The sequence below is a fragment of the Convolutriloba macropyga genome, chromosome 7, assembly GCF_964194025.1.
Source record: "Convolutriloba macropyga chromosome 7, txConMacr16.3, whole genome shotgun sequence".
Classification (NCBI taxonomy): Eukaryota; Metazoa; Xenacoelomorpha; order Acoela; family Convolutidae; genus Convolutriloba; species Convolutriloba macropyga.
In genome coordinates, this window is record NC_134474.1 from 51,644,382 (window position 1) to 51,667,044 (window position 22,663).

A 22,663-nucleotide genomic window follows, 5' to 3' on the forward strand; every position below is an offset into this window, starting at 1 on the left:
GCCTCAGTAGCCAGATAACCTGTTCCAGGGTTTGATAGTATGTTATTTATTAGTTGCTTGGGGGCAATTGAATGGTTTTCAACATTTTAATAGAACGAATTTCTATTTTTTAATATTTGAAATTTTTTCTAAAAAAAGTGCCGATCGATCTTTGAGCCAATGAATTTTTTAAGGCTTGTAATTGGGTTACTGGATAGCCTCTGGAGACACAGAATTTATTCTAGAGGTTTTCATATCACGATTTTCAGTAATATTTTATTAAAATTTGCAATTAATTTAATTTTCTGGTCATTTTCGAGTTAATCGATCTTTAAGGGCCAACGAAGTTTTTTCAGGTCTCGCAGGTATAATACTGGACCGATTTCAGAAACAAAAATTGGGTTCGAACATATTTTTGAAATAGGTATATTTAAAGGGATCAAATTTTGCCTTAGGGGTAAAAGTTTGAGAGTTTTAGCAATGAGTATATTTTTGTTTAATTTGTTTGAATGTTTTAGTTTCTCAATATTTTGAGATGATTTTGCTTGTTTTGGCTTTTTGGCTGTCATTGTTCAATGGATCTGCTGATCAGTTAGAGTACTTCAAAGTTTTTCATTCAATTCTGTGAACTGTATTTCAGGACTTGTCCTGCTATGTTTTTTTATTTCGCCTAACAGATTTTTGTTTCGTCTTACCCTGACTTCTTGGGATTGACTTTTTCAATGACATCAGTGACTTCTACTGGTTTGCAGTTAAAATTTGTTTTCGTGACGTCATTTCTGCTTTTCGGTCAATTGCGTGACTTACCTCACTCATAAAATGACTTCTGAACTCACTTATGGAACTTTAAATTTTATGAACATTTTTTAAGTAAAGGTCAATAGTGGGCATCTAAGTAGTGCCAAACTTATATTCCATAATTCCTGAGTAATAGAGCCTTGAGTTCTAATATCGAATAATAATTTTGAAAAAGCTCCATTAGGGCTTTTTGCTTGTAGAGCAAATGTGTGTCATAAAAATGACAGTCCGAATATAACCCAAAAAGTCTAGTGGTCTATTAAAAAGTTGGTGGTCGTGTTTCGATTCATGATAGGCCACAAGCGTCTATCGCGGCTATTTTCTGGTAATCTGTTGGCTATGTTTATAAGCGGCGCCACCTGCTGAAACGGCTCTAATTTAACTGCTAGACCTTTTACTATCAAAAAATTGAACTGTACTGAGGGTCGTCTCTTTTGTATTATCAGTTCATCGATCGAGAGAGAACAAGGTTCATTATGTTGCGGAGTTTTTATGGCCGTTGCTTGACCGTTTTTGCGCTTTTGTTCTAGAATATTCTTTGCTCTGTTGATTTTTTCACACTTGAATTCTTATTTTTGCTCTCATTCCGAAATGGTTTGTTCTTGAAATGAAAGCGATTGTAAGAGATGTAGTTAATTTACATGTTCACGCTGAAAAGCTCAGAATAACGGTATTGTTTGCTTGTTTATAACACACCAGCTGCTTCTAAGTGCAAGTTTTTATATGAAAATTGTGGTTAGAATGGCTTCCTCTGAATGACTCTTAACACTAATTGTACAGCAACGATCATGCTGTATGACATCTGAATTATTAGAGCATCTTTTATGTGTTACCCTACAAGAGACAACATATACTCAAAAAATGTTTCTTTGGTCTCACACTAAGAGGAGGGTTGAAAAAACTGCTTCATAGTTGCCAGAAAAGATGCAGAGAGAACACGTGGAAGAAATAGTTTAATAAAGACGGCAATTGACGGACTATGAAATTATACTATGAACCACGATAGTGATTAACCAAGTAATTAAAAAGAGTGCCTTTTAATTAAACCTATCTTTTTCTTTTAAAACATCAGGATGAATTTGAAATTGAAATTTTCAAAAAGGGTAAGTTCTCTGACATACAGAATTACTTGAAGAGTCTCTCGGAGAATAATTTCATACCAAGTGACATTCGACTCGACAACCAGATAGCACTCACTGATCTTGAAAAGCCGGCCTCTTTAACTGTTACTGTCGATCAGTATTCGCTTGTTCTAATTATAGAGCGGCTTACACTACCACAAGTCAAAGTGAAGCTTTTCTAATAGGTTTCCACTTTACTAAGCAGGATGTCGAGTACGTTGTACAAAACCTGGATACCCAAAAAGCAAATGGACCCAACAGCATCAGCAAAACTGTCTTTGTATCGTTGGCTTCTCCAATACCTAATTCATTGTACATCCCTTTCAAAACAATAACCAACAAATGTCTTCCCTTTTATTTGGAAAATTAGTGAAGTAGTACCAATCTTCAGGGAGGGAGACCGCCAGCTGACACCTAACTATCGTCCCATCAGTCTTTCAGCTGGAGTCTCCAAAATACAGGAAAAATTTATCTTTGATAAACAACTTTATTTGATCCTATCACCTCAATTGTCCCCAATGCAACACGGTTTCCGCTTAAAAAGATCCACAGCCAATAACCTCTTTCAATACCTACATCAATTTATTTACGATTCTCAGGACATAACCTACTTACATAGCCTGTACATCGACTTTCAAAAGGCCTTTGACAAGGTAAAGCATGAGCTGCTTCGAGAAATTTTACACTTCTGGAATACAAAAAGCGGGCCTCAGTCATCTTCCCAGTTACGTTCTGACAGACACCAAAAAGTAAAAGTAAGAACAGGAAACGTCAACTCATATGAACTCTGTGTTTTTAGTGGATTGCCTCAAAGATTGGGCCCACTTTAGTATACATCAATGACCTTCCTGATTGTGTCATGTCGAAGTAACTATAGATACGCCGGATATTTTAAACAAATCATCTGACGCTCGGAATTGATTTCAGAAGAATTTGGCAGTGGTGTGAAAATAACTACATGTCTTTAAAGCGCTGCAAAAGCAAATTGCTTCCCCTAAAAGGCTCGCAAATTATCAATTTTGGAGAATACAAAATTGTATTGACAGATAAGATAAAAGATCTGGGCTTGATTGTATCGAATAATCTTAGTAGAACAGAACATTGCGGAAATGAATCGCAAAAGGCACTCAAAGCCCTCCTCAGGTTGAAGCGGATTTTATCAAACACTACTCTTCAGGAATAATAGAAACGCATTCACTAGTTATGTAGTGCCAATTAATAGCTATGCATCCTCACTGCGGAAGCCCAACAAGTCTGACTTCATTGTATTTGAAAGCGTCCAATGCAAAGTAGTTGTATGGATTCTCGGCACCAATAGTCTTAGAGTAACAAAAATTCTCTTCTAAAAATTTGCCTCCTACCATTATAACTTTACCAAGAACTTCGTGTGATTCTTCTATTTGCCAAAATGCTGCATGGAAGCGTTGACTTGAACTGTAGGGACTATATCACAATCCAGGACGTGGGTTGCACACGTGCACAATCAACACGAAACGACAAAGTTTTAGAAAGTGCGAATCTGATACCTGGATTAGAGCAATTCAACTAGCAAATATCTGCCATGGTTTCTTCAAATGTCACATTATCTTGTATGAACAATACAAGAAGAAACTTCAAAACCTCTACCAAGAGTTGTTCATCTTGAAATACAATGAAAAAGAGTCCTGCACATAGCAAATACTATGTGGATGTTAAAATTGCAAAGAAATAAATAAACTGAACTTGATAAACTTAGACAACAACTAGAAAATGACATATCTATGTACCAGGTTGACCCCCGGATGGGCTTTTTGTTTGTCCAGAAGCCTTTATCAATATATTGTTATAGCCGTAAATTGTTGAGTATAGCTGCAATAAGGGCGTCCATGCCGTATAATACAAATGCAAACAGATACATGAGTTGATGAAGTTATTGATGCCGCCGACGAATCTATTAAGCCACTTAAGGTTACTATCGACAGCTTTCAAGGTCAATGACGGACTCTGTTAAATTGACATCGAACGAAGTTTGAAGACATTTTTTTGTAAACGTGCGTGTCTCAGCCAAATTTTTCGCTTGACCGTTTTTACGCTTTTGTTCTGAAACCTTCTTTGATTTTTCAAGTGACTTTTTCACGCTTGTCCTCTCCATTTTTGAGTGATCTCAATTGGTCTCTCTTCGAAATTAAGTTTGTTGCTAATTTAAAGGCGGTTTTGACTTAGGAAATCACAAGTGTCTGGTAAACGAGTGATCAATTCTTCTGTCGAGGACTCCGGAGGTTAGGGTTTCGAAGCCCTCTGCGGTCGGATGTTTTGGCACCCACTGAAAAAATACCTAGGCTGCAGACCCTGAATTAAATTTCCTTGCCTGTCATTCGAGAGCGATTTGTTCTGTCCGACGTTAGTCGGTCTATTTTTTTTCATTGTTGACTGATTCTAAGTAATAGTACATACTTTTGCTGGTTCAATTTGATTACTTTTCCGGGCAGAGTTGAAATGGCCGTGTCAAAACGGAGCCCGACTTTTTTCAAGGGGGCTTGGTTTTTGAATTGTTCTCAAGCAACGTTTGGAGCAATTTTTGTACACATCTTATACAAAATGTTTGCTTGGCCGTTTTTGTAGTAGAACAATCTCGTTAAAATAAATTTTTTAATGCTTGTTTTATATTTCAATTGCCCGATTCAATTGTTCTCATTCTGAAATGAAATTTGTTTCTAAAATAAAAGCGATTTTGAGGGATGGAGTATCGAGGTCGTTATAGCTTAATGTTTAGGATGACAAACCCGTAAAAAGTTTATAATCTACACTGCCTCTAAATTAAATTGCCACTGTCTGTCCTTCCAGCGTTGTTTATCTGACGTAAGTCGGTTTATGTTTATACAACCTAAACAAAATGAAGTGTCTTCTCAATTATCTATTTGATATTTTTTGACAAAAGTAGTTGAAAATTTTTCACGACCAGTTCTTATTAATTGCTCTCGAAAAAGGTCTGGATTTTTATGTAAAATTTGCGCCTAACCAGTTTTGAGCTTTGGTTCTATAGCATTCTTTGACTTCTCAAGTGACGTTTTCAAGCTTTTCTTCATTTTTGAGTGATCTCAACTGCTCTCCTTCCGAAGTAAATGTTTGTGCTTAAATAAAAGCGGTTACAATATAGGAAATTCAGGGGCCTGATATCCGAGTGGTGAATGGTTCTGTCGAGGACTCCGGAGGTCGGGGGTTTTAATTTGACCTGGTCGGACGTTTTTTGCACCCATAAACGAAAATTTATCTAGGCTTCAGCCATTGAAGTAAACTGCCTCGCCTGTCGTTCAAGAGCAATTTGTCCGACGTTAGTCGGTTTATGTATTCAAAAATTACGCTTGGTTTTAAAATATTGGATCTAGAATTTTTAAATAGCTGCGATTGCTGAGCGGAGCTATTATTACTCGTTTTTTCGTCGTCAGGTTTTTGTTGCAACCGTATGACTTCACGCTCAGTTCGAGTCAGCTCTTGATTGCTCCGCGTATTTTTTGTGACTGAATTGCGTGCCTGGGTTCATTTTAACATCACTTGGATGAACTTTCTTCACGTGAACAATTTTTTTTTGGTCTCGCGTGACTTACCGCACTCCCAAAACGATTTTTCCTCTATCTCAAATTGATTCTTGCTCACTTTAATTAGAGGAGTCGAGGCCAATTTAGGATATCCTATTTTACATGAAGTTTATTTGAAGGCAGCTTCACAGTATATCAATTACAGCAATAAAAGCTTTAATTTTCAAATTTGTTTAGTCTGTTTTTTTGTATTTGGTTTTTGAGACTACCGCTCTATTTTTTGGCAATCTGTCGGCTATGTTTACAATTGCTCAATGATTTCCTATTGGTTTTGTTATAGAGCATTTCACTGTCATGAATGGTACATTTGGTAGGAGTTTCCTGCTCATTAAATTGATTGAGATACCACAATAAATTTTTGATTTTCCAATATGAAGTTTCTTGCAAATGTTTGCATCGACTTCATACTGATTTTCCCCGGCACCAGTGTCTTGGAAGATCTTGGGCAACAAAAAACTATCTTTCTCAGTTAACCGCGAAGCTGTTAGCTGAGCGTAGCTGTAATGCGTGGGTCTTGGTTTTTGTTTCGTTGTCTGAACCTTGTTTTTCTTTTTATTGTTTTTCGCAAACCCTCAAAACAGCGATTTTGTTCATAATTTTATGCCGCTCTGCAGCTGCTTGTATGTGTGTGTGACATCGTTTGTTGCACTCAACAGCAGTGCGTTTTAGCTGAATTGCGTTATTTTTTAATCTTGAGTTACCCCAATCTGTAAGTGACTTTCAATATTAGTAAACTCAGTTGTCAAAGACACTGTGACTTCTTGTTAGCAAAAGCCCGGCATATGACAACAATCATAATCATCAAACTGGACGGAAGAAGCTGACTTCCAAAAACTGTAACATTAAAATCAAGCGAAACAAAACACAACTGAATTACATTATTAATCAAAACCGTTCCGAAATCATAAGATCTAATTAACCCCATCCTTCCCTTATTCAATAACATTTTTGGCACCCAACCCAACAGTTTCAAAACCACACCTAAAGCTAAGTATTGTTTTAAAAAAAATACATTTCCCAATGAGCTAGACCGATGTGCACAATGATTTTTTCAATGTTTCAGAATATCTAAAGATCAGAAATTACACCTATATCAAAACACTCTGACTATGGTGGGGTAATTACACAACACACAAAGACAAATCGATAAAGATAAACATTGCAACTTTATAGATTTCAATAAAGTTTTATTACTTCTTTCCGGTTCTTCTGGGGTTTTACCCACCCCAAGTACCCCCTTCTGGTTGGTCGTTTCCCCAACCCCCCGCCTTCTTTCTGGTTATTCTGGGGTTTTACCACCCCGAGGACCCCCTTCTGGTTGGTCCTTTCCCCAACCCCCCGCCTTCTTTCCGGTTCTTCTGGGTTTTTACCCACCCCAAGGACCCCCTTCTGGTTGGTCGTTTCCCCAACGCCCCGCCTTCTTTCTGGTTCTTCTGGGTTTTTACCCACCCCAAGGACCCCCTTCTGGTTGGTCGTTTCCCCAACGCCCCGCCTTCTTTCTGGTTCTTCTGGGGTTTTACCCACCCCAAGGACCCCCTTCTGGTTGGTCGTTTCCCCAACCCCCCGCCTTCTTTCCGGTTCTTCTGGGGTTTTACCCACCCCAAGGACTCCTTCTGGTTAGTCGTTTCCCCAATCCCCCGCCTTCTTTCTGGTTCTTCTGGGGTTTTACCCACCCCAAGGACCCCTTCCGGTCGGTCGTTTCCCCAACCCCCCGCCTTCTTTCCGGTTCTTCTGGAGTTTTACCCACCCCAAGCACCCCCTTTTGGTTGGTCGTTTCCCCAACCCCCCGCCTTCCCAGTTTTTCTGGGGTTTTACCCGCCCCAAGGACTTCTTCTGTTTGGTCATGTTGAGTTTCAAGCTTTTGGTAGGTATTGGTTTTGGTAGGTATTGGTAGGTTCCAACTTTTGGTAGGTATTGGTTTTGTTAGGTATTGTTAGGTTCCGGTTTTTGGTAGGTATTGGTTTTTGGTAGGTTCCGGCTTTTGGTAGGTATTCTTAGGTTCCGGTATTTGGTAGGTATTGGTTCTGGTAGATATTGGTAGTTTCCAGCTTTCGGTAGGTATTGGTAGGTTCCGATATCTAGTAGGTATTTGGTAGGTATTGGTTTTGGTTCTAACACTCGTAAGGCATTGATATCGATAGGTATTAGTAGTTTCTGGCTGTAAAAACTACTACTGTTACCACCAAACATTCCTGATTTTACTCGGATTGTGTGAACTACTCTGACTTCTCATTAACGGTCGAGACGAGGTCAACCTCAAACAATACAGTGCCCAAAATGAGTACTAGTTCATCCGATTCCCCAGATGGAGCAATGTTAACTCAACAATCCATTGGTACCTCAACAGCAACCAAGTCAAATGAACAGAAGCGTTTGGAAACCTCTAAACTTATGATCGAAGATGACATCAAACTACATACTGACTGCCACTACCTTATTGCTGCTATAGAGTCCTCAGAAGATATCGAAACTTTAGAGGAAACAGTTATTGAAGTTAGGGAAATGCAACAGAAGCTTGAACCAGTTGTCATTGACCTAATCAGTGGTTTGGAGCCTGATGAACAAGATATTATGTCCAGAGAACCAAGCCGTTTGAAGATAGACATAAAACGGACTCTGACATTATTCAGAAAACATATTGAAGAGAAAAAGACGCCTCTTCAGCAAACGTCATGGGGTGGATTATCCTTGTACTCCAATGAGAACATAGAAACACATGACAACACCTTGCCACATTTAAAACAACGTTCCACTCATTCTGTCTTTGACGACACTCTTTCAATTGACCGCACCACTCAAAACAACACGTCAGCGCCCGCTGAGAATTCCCGTTTTGTCAGTTATGGTTATACTGCACCCGGTGGTACAACTATACCTGTCAACAACACTTATTTCACCTCAAATTTTAAGATATCGGCTGCACCCTGCAGTGCGCCACAGCAATCGTTCTCAACTTTTCCTTTCGGATTTCCAACTGATAGCAACTCACTAGGACAAAATAATTCTTTTCCATTAACACAGTCAAAGTTCAGTAATTTTCCAAACACATCAGTTACGCAGACGCCATTTGCTTCTTCACACAATGTCTCAATGTCTACTTGCTTTCGAATATCCGTACCCAAGTTGCACGCGGACCATTTTGATGGTGATCCATTAAGCTGGACGAAATGGTACAGCATTTTTCAAGCTACTATTGACAGAGCACCAATGACATCATCTGAAAAAATGATTCACCTACAATCACTTTTAACAGGTGAAGCGAACGCCCTCGTCGACAGCTATGGTTGCAACGGTGAGTTATACGCTTCTGCAGTTCATCGCCTTCAAGAACACTTTGGGAATCCAAAGCGAATTGTAAACGATTTCCTTGAGAAATTGAATAGATTCAAATCACCCAATTTATCCCATCCAGAGAGCTACACACACTTCTCTTCCTTTCTTTTGACAATGGTGGATACTTTTCAGCAACTTGGATTCGTTCACGACCTTCATTCAACTACGAACCTGAATGTGGCGCTAGCAAAATTGCCCAATTCCGTACGTCTTGAGTGGAACAAATTTGTGCTAGAAAAGGACTTCCAGCAACCATCTCTACAGATACTCTCTGATTGGCTTCTGCACTACTCCAAAGCATGTCGAGATTTAAACTCTAGCCCCCAAACTTTTCAATCAAGCCACGCACAATCGTCCTGGAAAATTTCTCCAAGTGTACCAAACTCCACAGCAGCTACAAGTGGATGGAAAAACAATCAATATAAACAGTCAACTAGCAGCTCTAGCAGGAACTCGGTAGTTGAAGGCAGGCAACCCACTGTGAAAATTTGCCCAAGCAATGAAAGCTGCCAATTCCTATACAAGTGTACCCACTTCCAAGCTCTCTCAGCAAGCATTCGCAGAGAGCACATAAGAAAACTTAGATTATGTTTCAACTGTTTTGGAAACCATCACGTGGAAAAGTGCATCTCCAAAAACGTTTGCCGTAGCAAAAATTGCGGTATGAAACACCACTCTCTATTGCACAATAGTTTTGCTATTAAGTCAGGTTCAAAAAAATCTAATGTGAAAACTTTAAATTTACAAGGAACAGGACAGGTAGCTGTTGTTCCTGTACAACTCAAAAACGGTGATAAAGTTTTGGATACTTATGCTTATTTGGACGATGGCAGTTGCCAAAGCTTGTTGCTGAGGTCAACTGCAACAAATCTGAACTTAAGCATGAATACCATTGGCAAAATGCCAATTAGTGGCTATCATATGACTAAAGAAATTGATTGTGCACCTGTAAAACTTCAAATTAGGCCCTTACAAGGGGAACAGTCATTCGAACAAATAGACGTTGTGGCCGTTCCAGATCTCAATATGTCACCCGTAGATACAAAGAAACTTAATCATCTCTGTGATTCGTTTGAACACCTCAACCATATATGTTTCCCAGACATAGGGGACAATAATGTTTCCATCATTCTCGGAATTGACAATCTAGATCTGATACACTACAAACAAATAGTTAAAGGACCCAAGAATGCACCATGGGGAGTTGAAACCCAACTTGGTTGGACATGTGCTGGAAAAACTGATTTAATCCCAGATGATTGCAATCCAGTTCAGTTCAGTCAACTAAACAGCCATCCTAATATGGACAACAGTATGTTCAAGTTGGTCTCCAATTGGATGAAAATTGAAAACTTAGGCATAGCATCATCCAAGAAAGCAATGTCTAAAAATGACAAAAGAGCCCTTGATATTTTACAAAGTACCACTAAACTCGTCAATGGTCATTATGAATTTGGTCTTCTCTGGAAAGAGAAGGCCGATCTCCCAAATAACAGATGGCTTGCGGAGAAACAGCTTTATCAGCTCAACAAAAAACTTCCAAACAATCCATTATTAAAGCACAAATACGAGGAAACGCTAGAAAAAGACTTGAAGAACGGCTATGTCAAAAAAATTAATCAAATAAAAGAACAACCAGATGAAAAAATTTTCCTTCATCACCCCATGACTAATGAGAACAAACCTGGAAAAGTACGCCGTGTCGCTAATGCATCAAGTGTTTCAAGGTCAGTCCTTAAATTCTAATCTTCTGAAAGGTTCAGATTTGCTAAGCAATCTTACCGGTGTAATTTTGAGATTCCGGGAGAACAAAATAGCGCTTTCCGCTAAAATCGAACAATTCCTACGCTTCCTTTGGAACAATGATGGTCGTATTGAAACTTACGAGTACACCAGTCACATTTTTGGAGCCACAGACTCACCATGTATTGCCTCATATTCATATGCTTTGCGAAAAACTGCTCGTGACAACGAAGAACAGTTTCCAGAATTTCGCAAATATGTAGAACGCAACATTTACATGGATGATCTCTATATTTCCACAAATTCACTCGAAGGTGCTCAAAAAATACTGCAAGGAATGAGAAATGTTCTCTCTAAAGGAGGTTTCAACCTAACCAAATGGAACTCAAACAGTCCTCAATTTCTAAATTCAGTTGAAGCTAAAATAAGATTACATCCAGACAACGCTCTCCCTCAGAAACAAAAGGTACTTGGTTTACCATGGAACGCAGCATTAGATTGCTATGTGATTGAAAGTAAACTACTACAAAAAATTCAGATTACAGGCAATATAACTCAAGTTGGCGGCTTCTTTGTTTGATCCCCTTGGGTTCATTGCGCCTCTTACAATTCGTCTACGAAAAGTTTTACAAGCCACCTGGAACCATGGTCCAAAATGGGACAAACCCCTTTTACTCGATAACATCCAGGATTTCAGTAAGTTAAGGGAAGAAAATCCGGCATTTAAGGACGTCGAAATTCCTAGGAATTATTTCCTAGACAAAACTATGAGCTCAATTGAGCTTCACACCTTTACTGACGCTTCGGAATACGCTCTATCTGCCGTCTCGTACATGCGAATTGAGTACTCGGATCGATCGATCTCCGTTAAATATGTAATGGGCAAGGCTCGTGTCGCCCCAATAAAAAGGATGACTATCCCCAACCTGGAATTGCAAGCCGCTGTATATGGAGCTCAATTAGCCCAGTTTATAAAAGAAGACCAAGATATAGAGTATTCAGATTGTGTTTTTTGGTCTGACAGCCAGCACTACAGTCTTGTACTGGCTGAGAACACCTGAAATGCGCCATAGAGTATTTGTTGCAAATCGAATAGCCAAAATTCTTGATGTCTCCTCCGCTTTCGATTGGAAGTACGTTTCATCCACATCTAACCCTGCAGATGACGGAACTCGAGGATATAGCGTTGAGCAAATGACATCAAAGTCTCGATGGTTTTCAGGACCGTCATTTTTGAGTCAAAGAAGATCTGAGATCGGAAACAAGAAATTTTGCATGCCCAACAAGTAAAGGTTATTTCGTTTTCTTCGGTTAACTCAACTGTATCGAACATTGTCGACGTGACAAGATTTAGCAGTTGGAACAAAATAATACGTGTGATAGCACTCTGTATCCTTTTTGCGGACAAGTGTAGGAAACGACACGCAGAAATGAAGTTAGCACATTTCACTAGAGCTTATCTGCATGTTATTCACAATATTCAGAGACAAGATTTTAACTCAGAATACATGTTGTTGAAAAAAGGAAGTGAGGTCTCTAGTACTAGCCGATTGAAATCACTATCACCTTTCCTAGACGAGAATAACCAACTAAGAGCACGTGGTTGATTGGCAAAAGCAAGTCTTCTGATGACCGCTCGTCATCACATAATATTTGACGGTAACAATGCTGCAGTTAAGCTACTGGTACAACACACACACGAAACTAATTGTCATTGTGGATACTTCGCTTTAGAGCAGTTGTTAAACAGACTATACGCCACTGTCTGCCATGTCGTAGAATGCAGCAGGATGTTAGCAACCCCCAGATGGCTGATTTACCCAAGGAAAGATTACCCGAGAAAAATCAGTTCGTCTTTGAAACAACTGGTCTCGATTTCATAGGACCTTTTCCTGTTAAAAACAAGTGCAGGTTATCTAGTCGATATATTTTGCTCTTCACCTGTCTTGTTGTTAGAACAGTTCATCTTGAAGTTTCAAATGATCTCACAACAGACTCTACAATCAACTGCATCAGGCGTTTTATTAGCCGCAGAGGAAAACCCAACAAATTCGTCTCAGATTGTGGCAAGTCATTTGTTGGTTCAAACAACGTTCTGCAATCTAGCATTGTAGAACTGAAGGAATCAAAGTTATTGGCAGCTAAGCTACATTCAATGAATGCGGAGATAGATTGGAAATTTAATACCCCAGCTGCTCCCTATTTCGGTGGAATATGGGAGAGATTGGTACAAATTTTTAAACTATCACTTTACAAGGTCATGGGTTCGAGAACTTTAACTGACGAAATTCTGAGTACTGTTTCTTGTGAAATAGAAGCAAGCATGTACTCCAGGCCTCTCACAAATGTTCCATATGACATAAACGACCCCTTACCACTGACTCCAAATCATTTTCTCCTAGGTCGTTCATCCGTTAACTTGTCTCCTTGCGTCTTCATTGGTAAAAAGTAGAACCTTTCAAAAGGTTGGCGTTCATCACAACAAATTGCATATCATTTTTGGAATCGCTTCCTACGGGAGTATTTACCAACTCAACAAGTACGATGTAAATAGCGTAAGACGTCGAAAAATTTACAGGTTGACGACTTGGTATGGATTCTAGAAGACTTCACCCCCCGTGGCCTCTGGCCTTTGGCTAGAGTCATTCAAGTTTTCCCTGTCATAGACGGGATTGTCAGATCAGTTAAACTGAAGACGTCATTCGGAGAACGCGTTAGACCCGTTGTGAAACTGAGCAAAGTTTTCTCAGAATGAAACCCAATTTTCGACTTAAACAAGTCAGTCTCTCTAAAGACAGGCATTTTAGGGACAACAATTTGCCCTTCTGAAACAAAAGTGCTAGCTCATATTTTCATTGCTGATCAACACGTTTTACCCTCTTTCATTGTGGATTGTCATTTACAAACCAGCAGATCGAATCTTTATGTTCCATTGATCATCCCTTATCAACAGCCCATTTCAACTTATTGGTTTTATTTTCTCGCAGGTCTAAGACCCACCCCTCTTACTTTCCTTTGACAATGGAGGTATTTTGGTTAGTATTTCCGATTAATGATTTGGTTGGCTCGTTTTTACGAACCACCAGCTTTAATTTGTACCCTTATATTTCATTACAGTCAATTTTTAATTTACTTCCTGTTTCAACTTTACGGATGATTCAATACGCTGCAATCCGACAGTTTTATTCTTTCTTTGCAATCCTGCAAATGGCGACGGCGATGTCAAGGACACTGTGACTTCTCGTTAGCAAAAGCCCGGCATATGACAACAATCATAATCATCAAACTGGACGGAAGTAGCTGACTTCCAAAAACTGTAACAACAAAATCAAGCGAAACAAAACATAACTGAATTACATTATTAATCAAAACCGTTCCGAAATCATAAGATCTAATTAACCCCATCCTTCTCTTATTCAATAACATCAGTAAACTCCAATATTAGGGGAAATTGCGATTTCCTTGTCATAGCACATAGAGGACTTCTACTCGATAAAGACTGTTACTAATAAAACACTGATGAAGCATAAAGACTTTAAGATTTTTCAAACGAATTGTTAAAAGCCGCCGTCATCTTCTCAGCAGGCTAATATTGCGCTCCCATTTTGTTTTTTAAAATTCAAGTTATTTGAATTGTATTCGGGTGCTTTCTTTTTTACGACTCGAAGAGGAGTATTGGTGGAGCGTCTTATTTTTTTTGGTAATTTTGTTGCAGGGTATTTGAAACAGGAAGTCAAATTCGTGAAGACAAAGTCTTTAGGTCCTATTGCGGTTTTGTGTTCAAGTCGCATTTTTGAGAGAGCGAGAGAAGTAGGTGTGAAAAATTTCCACAGCGAGCAAAATTCGATCATGTGCGGGTTTTGGAAGCGAAGCTGTATTTTATTTTTAACTCCAGTTTTTTTTTTTTAGTAAAATGGGCTTCTCTCAGTTATCTAAAATGGTTCTACTGCGCTTGGAAGTTTTTTTGACAATGAAGCAAATTTTACTCTGGTGTCAATTCTTCATTTTTTCGTAGCATTTGAGGAGTTCTGTGGTTAAAATCAGTTGATCTACCACTTTTTGTTGTCTCTCAGTTTGACGAATTTTAATTCTGAGTACTTTTTGTTGCACAAAATTGAGCAAGTTTGAGCAAGTTTTTACCAATTTTACTTTTTTCAAAACCCTATTTGAAGTGTTGATTTTGGTCACGCCGTAACAGGAAGTGGAACGAAAAAGTGAGTGTTGTTGCGGTGTGAAATTCTTTCACTCTAATTTTAAAGGAGTTTTAGGTCTAGTTGTTTGTTTAGTCGATGAAAGTCATTAGAAACGGGATCAACCCTTTAAGCCCGAATTTAGATGCCAGCTACTTATACTTTGTTCAAGTCTTTTTTAATTGCTCTCAAACGAAGTTTGTAGCAATTATATTAGTCCTGTCGGTCTTTTTTATGCGATTTTTTGCTTGACCGATTTTTCGTCTGACGCTTTTGACTTTTCGTCCTCAAAAACGGGATAAACAGGTAGCGCCCAGCGGGCATTAAGTGCTCTCAGAGCCTTTCAGCTCTGTTTCAGCTCAAACTGTTTTGGAGACTTATACTTATGGTGTGAAGGGCTGTTCATAGAGGTTGAAGACACCCCCACTGTTGACCCCCACCGTGCTGTTGCCCCCCATCCCAACGTTGACCCCCTCCCGCCCAATCAGCGACTCGGTGCACAAAGCCCCTCTTAGGTTTGACAATAGGTTACTGTATAGTTTGTAAATGTAATGGACTGTTTTCCAAAATTTCAACACCACAAATTTTAGAATTTTTTTACAAAACAATTTTTTTTTGAATTTTTTTGACATTTATTGTCATTCAGGTTTTTCATCCTAACAGAAAATCTCTGTTAGAGTTTGATAATAAGTTGCTCGAAAATGTTTTTCGGCCATGGAGTTTCTAGCTACTGACGAACAACTGCTCGCTAAAAACACGCGAATTTATAATATTTTGCACAATTTTTTTTCAAGCTTTTTAAATTTTTTTGACATCTGTTTTTTATTGGCCCTAGGTGTCATGGAACCTCCTACAAGTTTTAATAATATGTTATTGCATATTTTCTAGTGGTAATGGAATGGTTTCAATATTATAACGTCACGAATTTTTTTTTCCAAACGTTCAATTTTTTTCAAATTTTTTGACATTTTTTTCCTTACTCAGGTTTTTCTAGACTCAGGGGCCAGACAATTTTCTAAGGGGTTTGATAATGAGTTACTGACAAATTTTAATTGGCCATGAAGTTTTTCAACTTTTTTTGTCACAAATTGTAGCAATTTTTTTATTTTTGAAAATGTTTGTCTTTTTTCCAGCATCATGACCCAAGGAACATCATCTAGGCTTTGAAAAGAGGTTAGTGTATATTTTCTAGATGCAATGGAATGTCTTGCAAGATTGTATCATCATGAATTTAATCGTTTTTTTTTCGACAATTTTTGCCATTCTTTTTTCAATTTTTTGACATTGTCATTTATTAGGTTTTTTGGCCTCAGGGGTCAGAAAACCTCCGTGAGGGTTTAACAATAAGTTACTGGAAATTTTTTGTCGGTCATGGATTAATTTTCAAATTTTTAATAGCACAAGTTTTAGCAATTGTTGTTATAAAACTTGAATTTTTTTTTAAGTCTTTTGAAGTTTGTGGTCATTTTTTTAGGTTTATCTAGCCTCAAGAGCCAAGGAACTTCCTCTGGGGTTTGTTCACAATAATGGAATTGTGACCTATTTTTTCTGACTTCAGTTTTCAAAAATTTTTTTTTCAAATGTTTAGAAAATTGTTCATGTTCCAAGTCTATTGATCATTATGAGCAAGTGAAACTATTTCAGGCTTCAAACAGGGCTACTGGATAGTCTCTTGATACAATGAAATTGTTCTTAAGGTATGAATATCTTAAATTTTAGCAAGATTATGTTAACATTTGCAATTGTTTCCAAAAATTTTTTGAAATTTTGTTCTTTTCTTAGTTTAACGACCATTGGAGATGGGCTACTTGACAGAGTTTTCGAGACAAAAAATGGTCTTCAACTTTGTTTAGTGTGAAGTTGAAAACTTTTGTTTTTACATTTGCCTTTTTCGGTTTTTTTTTCCTATATGATCTATCTACTAACAAGGCTAGAAAACTAGAAGTTGCAGAAACGAATACCATCATGCAAAATATTCCTATCTCTCTTTCTCTCTGTCGGTTAGATTTTTTTCATTCTTTCTCTTTCATGTTTTCTCTCTTTCTCTCTCTCTCTCACTCTACCTCTGGTTTTTTTGTTGACGCTGCCCTTCAGCTGCTGTTATGTGGCGTAATGTCATCATCCCTGATCCTCATTAACAATGAATTATAGTAGAAATGGTTTTTTGTAAATAACTTGGCAGGCAATTTTTAGGAAATCATTGTTAATTGCTCTCAAAATCAATTTGTAGCAAGTATATTAATCCTGTTTGTCTCTTTTATGGAATTTTCGCTCGGCCGATTTTTCGTCTGACCCACTTGACTTTCGTCTTCATAAACGGGATAAAGAGGTAGCGCCCAGTTTGCATAAAGTTATCTTAGAGCCTTTCAGTCCGCTAGTCTTCAAGTATGCAATTAATAGAAACTGTTTTGGAGACTTATACTTATGGTGTGAAGGGCGGTTCTTAAAGAACGATCCTAAACCCCCACCCACCCACCGCCCCCACATCAGTCCCCCAATCCGGTTTTGCACCCCCGCTGCGGTGGACCCCCGCTGAGCTCACCTTACGCCCCTTCAATTAATCTAATGCTAGCCGAACTAAACCGTGGCTAATTAATGACGAAGCCAACCGCTCGCCGGTCGTTTGAGAGCAATTCGCCCGTCGTTAGTCGGTTATGTTTACTATCTCTAATGCGTTCTGGCATTATTAGCCCCTGCATCACAGGAGTATGCATAAGTACAAAATCCAATCAAAATAGTTTGCACTTTAAAATTAATTAATTATTATCAACAATTAATTTTTATCATTGTTTTTCTGTTCCTTCAATCCCAGTCGGTGTTATGGGAATCAATGGTGGCTATTTACCCGGCAATGTGTCGGGTATGATTTTTGAAAAACTTCTGAACTTTTGGTCATGTCGGCTGCGAATCCCATGAACTGATCTATATCTGTTTCTATCTGTATATTACGGCCCTCAAATGTTTTTCTGTGGATGTTTATATCAATTTTGCAGGCAATATTTGTAATCTTGAGTGTACTGCTTATAGAAGAGTGCAAAGTAGTTGAATATCATAAGAGCTACATATTGTTTTGTTAGAGTACTGATAAACCTTGTATTTAGGTGGTCTAATCTATATATACATAAGCTTATACAATACAACAATAATCTTAGAGTACTCCTCTTAGACGACGCTAAAGTCATTGGAGTATCATTAGTGCTGTGTACTCTTTTGTTAGAGTACTGATGAATCTGAATCTGTTGTTCAAGTTGGTAATGTTATCAATAGAAATGCATATTTTGGGGCTATTATTGGCTTTCTCTTATTTTTTTTTACAATTCAAAGAAATTGATTTGTATTGGGGCGCTGTGTATTTTTCAAAGATGTGTTCACACAATTTTCAATGAATTTGATCTTTCAAAACGGGCTAAACAGGTAAAGCCCAGCGGGCATTAATTTTCCTTGGAGGCCCAAAGTGCACTTTAGTTGTCTTTCATGTACTCAGAGTGGTGCAGCTGCTGGTATGGCCTTAATTTAAGGTTGAAATGTCATTTTTAGGAGTGTTTGGGCTGAAAATGGTTCAATTTTTCATGTTTTTTGTGATTTTTTGAGTTTTTTGTTTGATTAGACTGAAATTGAAGATTTTTGTGATTTTTTTGAGTTTTTTGTTTGATTAGTCTTAGGTTGAAGTTTTTGATGAAGGTTAAAAGTTAATGGAGGCCTTCTACGCGACAAAATTACTTGTTATGACCATTTTATGAGCAATATGTTTTACAAACACAAACATGCAAGATGATACTGATTTTTTCAATTTATTTTGAAAGTTTTTGTCATTTATTGAGTTTTCTAAGTGCCAGAGAATCTATCAGTAGCCAGGTAATCTCATCCAGGGTCAGATAGTATGTTATTATTAGTTTCTAGGTGGCAATTGAATGGATTTCAACATTTCATTAGAACGAACTTCTACTTTTTGAAGTTCGAAATTTTTTGTAAAAATTGTTGCCTATCAATCTTTGAGCTAATGAATTTTTTAAGGCTTGGAATTGGATTACTGGATAACCTCTAGAGACACAGAAATGATTCTGAAGATACTAATATCACGATTTACAGCAACATTTCATTAAAGTTTGCAAATGATTTCATTTTAAAAAAAAAATCGGTCAAATTGGAGTTAATCGATCTTTTAATCGATTTTTAAGGGCCAATGAATTTTTTCAGGTCTTGCAGATATAATACTGAACCGATTTTAGAGACAAAAATTGATTTTGAACATATTTTTGAAATAGGTATTTTTAAAGGAATCATTTTTTCCCTAGGGGTAATAGCTTCAAGAGTGTTAGCATTGAGTATATTTTTTTTTAATTTGTTTGATTGTTTTAGTTTCTCAATATTTTGAGATGATTTTGTTGGTTTTGGCTTTTTGGATGTCATTGTTCAATGGATCTGCTGATCAGTTAGAGTACTTCTAAGTTTTTCATTCAATTCTTTGAACTGTATTTTAGGACTTGTCCTGCTATGTTTTTTTATTTCGCCTAACAGATTTTTGTTTCGTCTCACCGTGACTTCTTGGAATTGACTTTTTCAACGGCTTCAGTGACTTCTACAGCTTTGCAGTTAAAATTTGTGTTCGTGACGTCATTTCTGCTTTTCGGTCAATTGCGTGACTTACCTCATGTTGTTTTTTTCATGTTGTTCGTGTTTTGTCTGGCTTTATTCAATTGATCTGCTGCTCTAATAGAGTACTTCTATGTTTTTCATTCACTTATTTGAATTTTATCTCAGGACCTATCCTGCTATTTTTTTACAATTCAAAGAATTTGAATTGTATTGGGGCGCTGTCTGAAGATCTGTTCACACATTTTCTTGATTTTTGAGGTCAAATTGGAGTAGTGATTTTGGTCACGCCGAAACAAGAAATGGAGCAAAGAAGCGAGTGGTTTTGCGGCGTGTTTTTTTGCTCTAATTTTGTAGAGTGAGAAAACTGTGTTTGAACAAAAATTCGGTTTCTCAGTAGTGGTTTTTTGTTCACATGCGGCAATTTCACTCAGATCTTTACTGTTTTTTCAATTTTTTGGATAGGATTTTTTTCTAAATGGTTTTCCCAATCCATTCACAGCTCACTCTAGGTCTAGTTTTTTTGCTTGAATTAAATTTTCATTTCTCGCTAGTAGTTTTTTTGTTCACATGCGGCATTTTGACATTGATTTTCTGTTTTTTCTAATTTTTTTTCTGATTTTAAAATTAGTTTTCTCAATTCACTCATTGTCCATTCTAGGTCTCGTTTTTCTGTTTAGTCAATGAAAATTCTTTGAATTGTACGTCAGGACTTGTCCTGCTATGTTTTTACAATTCAAAGAATTTGAATTGTATTGGGGCGCTGTCTTTTTTTTTTAAGATCTGTTCACACATTTTCATGATTTTTGAAGTCAAATTGGAGTAGTGATTTTGGTCACGCCAAAACAGGAAATGGAGCGAAAAAGCGAGTGGTTTCGCGGCGTGAATTTTTTTCGCTCTAATTTTAAAGTAGAGTGCGAAAGTGGTGTTTGAACAAAAATTCGGTTTCTCGGTAGTGGTTTTTGTTCACATGCGGCAATTTCACTCTGATTTTTACTGTTTTTTTCATTTTTTTGGATCGGATTTTTTTCTAAATGGTTTTCCCAATCCATTCACAGCTCATTTTAGGCCTATTTTTTGTTTGAATTAAATTTTCATTACTCGCTAGTGGTTTTTTGTTCACATGCGGCATTTTGACATTGATTTTTTTGTTTTTTTTTTCTTATTTTTTGATCTGATTTTTTTGAAATGGTTTTCTCAATTCACTCATAGTCCATTCTAGGTCTAGTTTTTCTGTTTAGTCAATGAAAATTCTTTGAATTGTACCTCAGGACTTGTCCTGCTATGTTTTTTTATTTCGTCAAGATTTTTGTTACGACCATATCACGTTACAACCACTTTAAATCTGCTTTTTGTTCATTCGTTCATGCAGTTTCAACTGAATTGCGTGCGTGACGTCATTTTTCACTCTTAGTGGAGCGAGTTTTTGTTCATTCGAGTGATTAAATTTTTGGTCACACGTGACTTACCTCACTCTCAAAAATGACTTCCGGACTCTCAACATTGACTTTTTTCAATTTGAAGAGATAAGGTCAGGTGACTGTGTGTCACTCTAATTGAAGGTTATTTAAGAGCAGCTAATAGGAGCAGCAGTAAGTTATACAGATTCATAATAAAAAAAACTCACTTTTGAAATGACGGAAGTCAACTTCTGGCTAAGTAGTAAATTCTGGCACCGCAGACGTTCGGCGTTTTGAAATGTGCACGCGAGTGTTTTAAATAGTTATACATATTTTAATACCTTGCTGCAATAATTACCATATACTTTAGCACCCACTCAACTTCGGCTGGACTGAGCCCATCGCCAGCCAGTGAGTGCCACTCTGCCAACCTCACGCTGGGTGATCAGTTGAGCAACTCAATGAGCTCAACGTTTCCACCAGCCAGTCACTCGAGAGCTAGTTCCGCTACCTCACTCAACTCAGTCCCGGAAGAGTCTCAAAGCAGCACCACCAACACTCTTCATGCCTATATCCAGACTCAAAGACTTAACTCGCCTGTTTATGGGAATAATTTGTATACGGCTCAAGGAGCGCTCGGGCTGTCTCAAACCGTGAAGTCAAGTTCCACCAGAGCAGCAATGACAGGTGTGAATAACCGGATGCCCACTATAACGTTGCCAAGGTCTAAGCTCCGAGAATTGAAGGTTGTTCATGGAACTGAAAATAATGGAGGGAAAACAAACTCAGAGTTAGCAAAGGTCAATGGATCAGGGGATGGAATAGTTGATGTCTTACAGTTCTTGCGAAGACTGGACGAATTGTGCAATAGGAAATCATGTGGACTTCCTAATTTGGTGAGCTTCGATTTTTGGTTCAATGAGGCACCGAGGCAAAACAGCCGATCATTACTATTGCATGGCAGGTTCCACAGCTGATTGTTTTCAGTTGACGCTTTCTACAATTTAAATGACGTATGTGCTGACAGTTTTAGTTTTGTTGTGGTTTCAGGTTTGCAGACAATTGTATCTCGTTTCTGTAGTGAGGAAACGTCTCTATACATGCGAAGACTCAAGTTGGATGCAATGTGAAACTCAAAAGTTCTTAGAGCGAAGTCAGGATCTCTTGCATCCCAACTACTTCCTACCTTTTTCGGTCTCAGGGGAAAACTTCCAGCAAAACTGGAGTAGTCTGGCAGTAAATTGCCTTGATTTGAAACATTCAAACTCATTGCCCAGAAACCCTCGTTCTATAGAATCTATTGCTTATTTAGATTTCATGAATATTGTAAATAGTTTGTAAATGAGCAATTGTAAATAGAAATTGTACAACTTAGAATAGAAATTGTGTAATTAGCTTTCATCAGTTGAACCTTACCTTCCTTTCCTCTAGTCATCCTAATAGTAATTTGAAGTTTTAACGGAGAATATTTCTAAATAAATCAATTTCTTAGATTATTTATGTTTTGATGCTCATTATGTGCCAACTATAATTTAAAGTGCCACACATGTCTTCTTCTCAGTTATGGAATTTCTACAGAATACTAATTTCTTGTCTCGAGATTCTATAAAAAGTTTGGTTGAAGAGTTCAACTGCGCCGATTTTGAAACGTATAAATGGACATTAAACGTATAAATGGACAGTAATGCCACAGGTGATGTGGCCGAGCCCAGGAAAAACAAAATTAGTGAGAATTCAAACTGGAAGAGGGTAATTTTAATGAAAATTTGATCATTGATTAATTGATTGTACTTGTCGGCCGCTAATATGATCACTAATACTATTATAGAAAATATTTTATGCCTACTAAATCATAAGTTCCCAGTGTACTACGCATAAAACTGAACATTTAATACTTAATCGAGTAATGTGTAAGTGATACCTTGTCTGGT

The 22,663-nt window shown here is 37.7% G+C and overlaps 1 protein-coding gene across 1 annotated transcript in view; it reads left to right on the forward strand.

The window, feature by feature from the left end:
• The window catches only part of LOC142343140 (uncharacterized), a 186,340-nt gene extending 164,061 nt beyond the window's left edge, over positions 1-22,279 (forward strand). The window contains exons 10-11 of the mRNA XM_075394832.1: positions 21,103-21,628; positions 21,783-22,279. Of these exons, the coding sequence (XP_075250947.1) occupies positions 21,103-21,628; positions 21,783-22,073 (817 nt within the window). The 3' untranslated portion in view covers positions 22,074-22,279. The remainder of the gene's footprint in view (positions 1-21,102; positions 21,629-21,782) is intronic.
• The last annotated feature ends 384 nt before the right edge of the window (positions 22,280-22,663 follow it).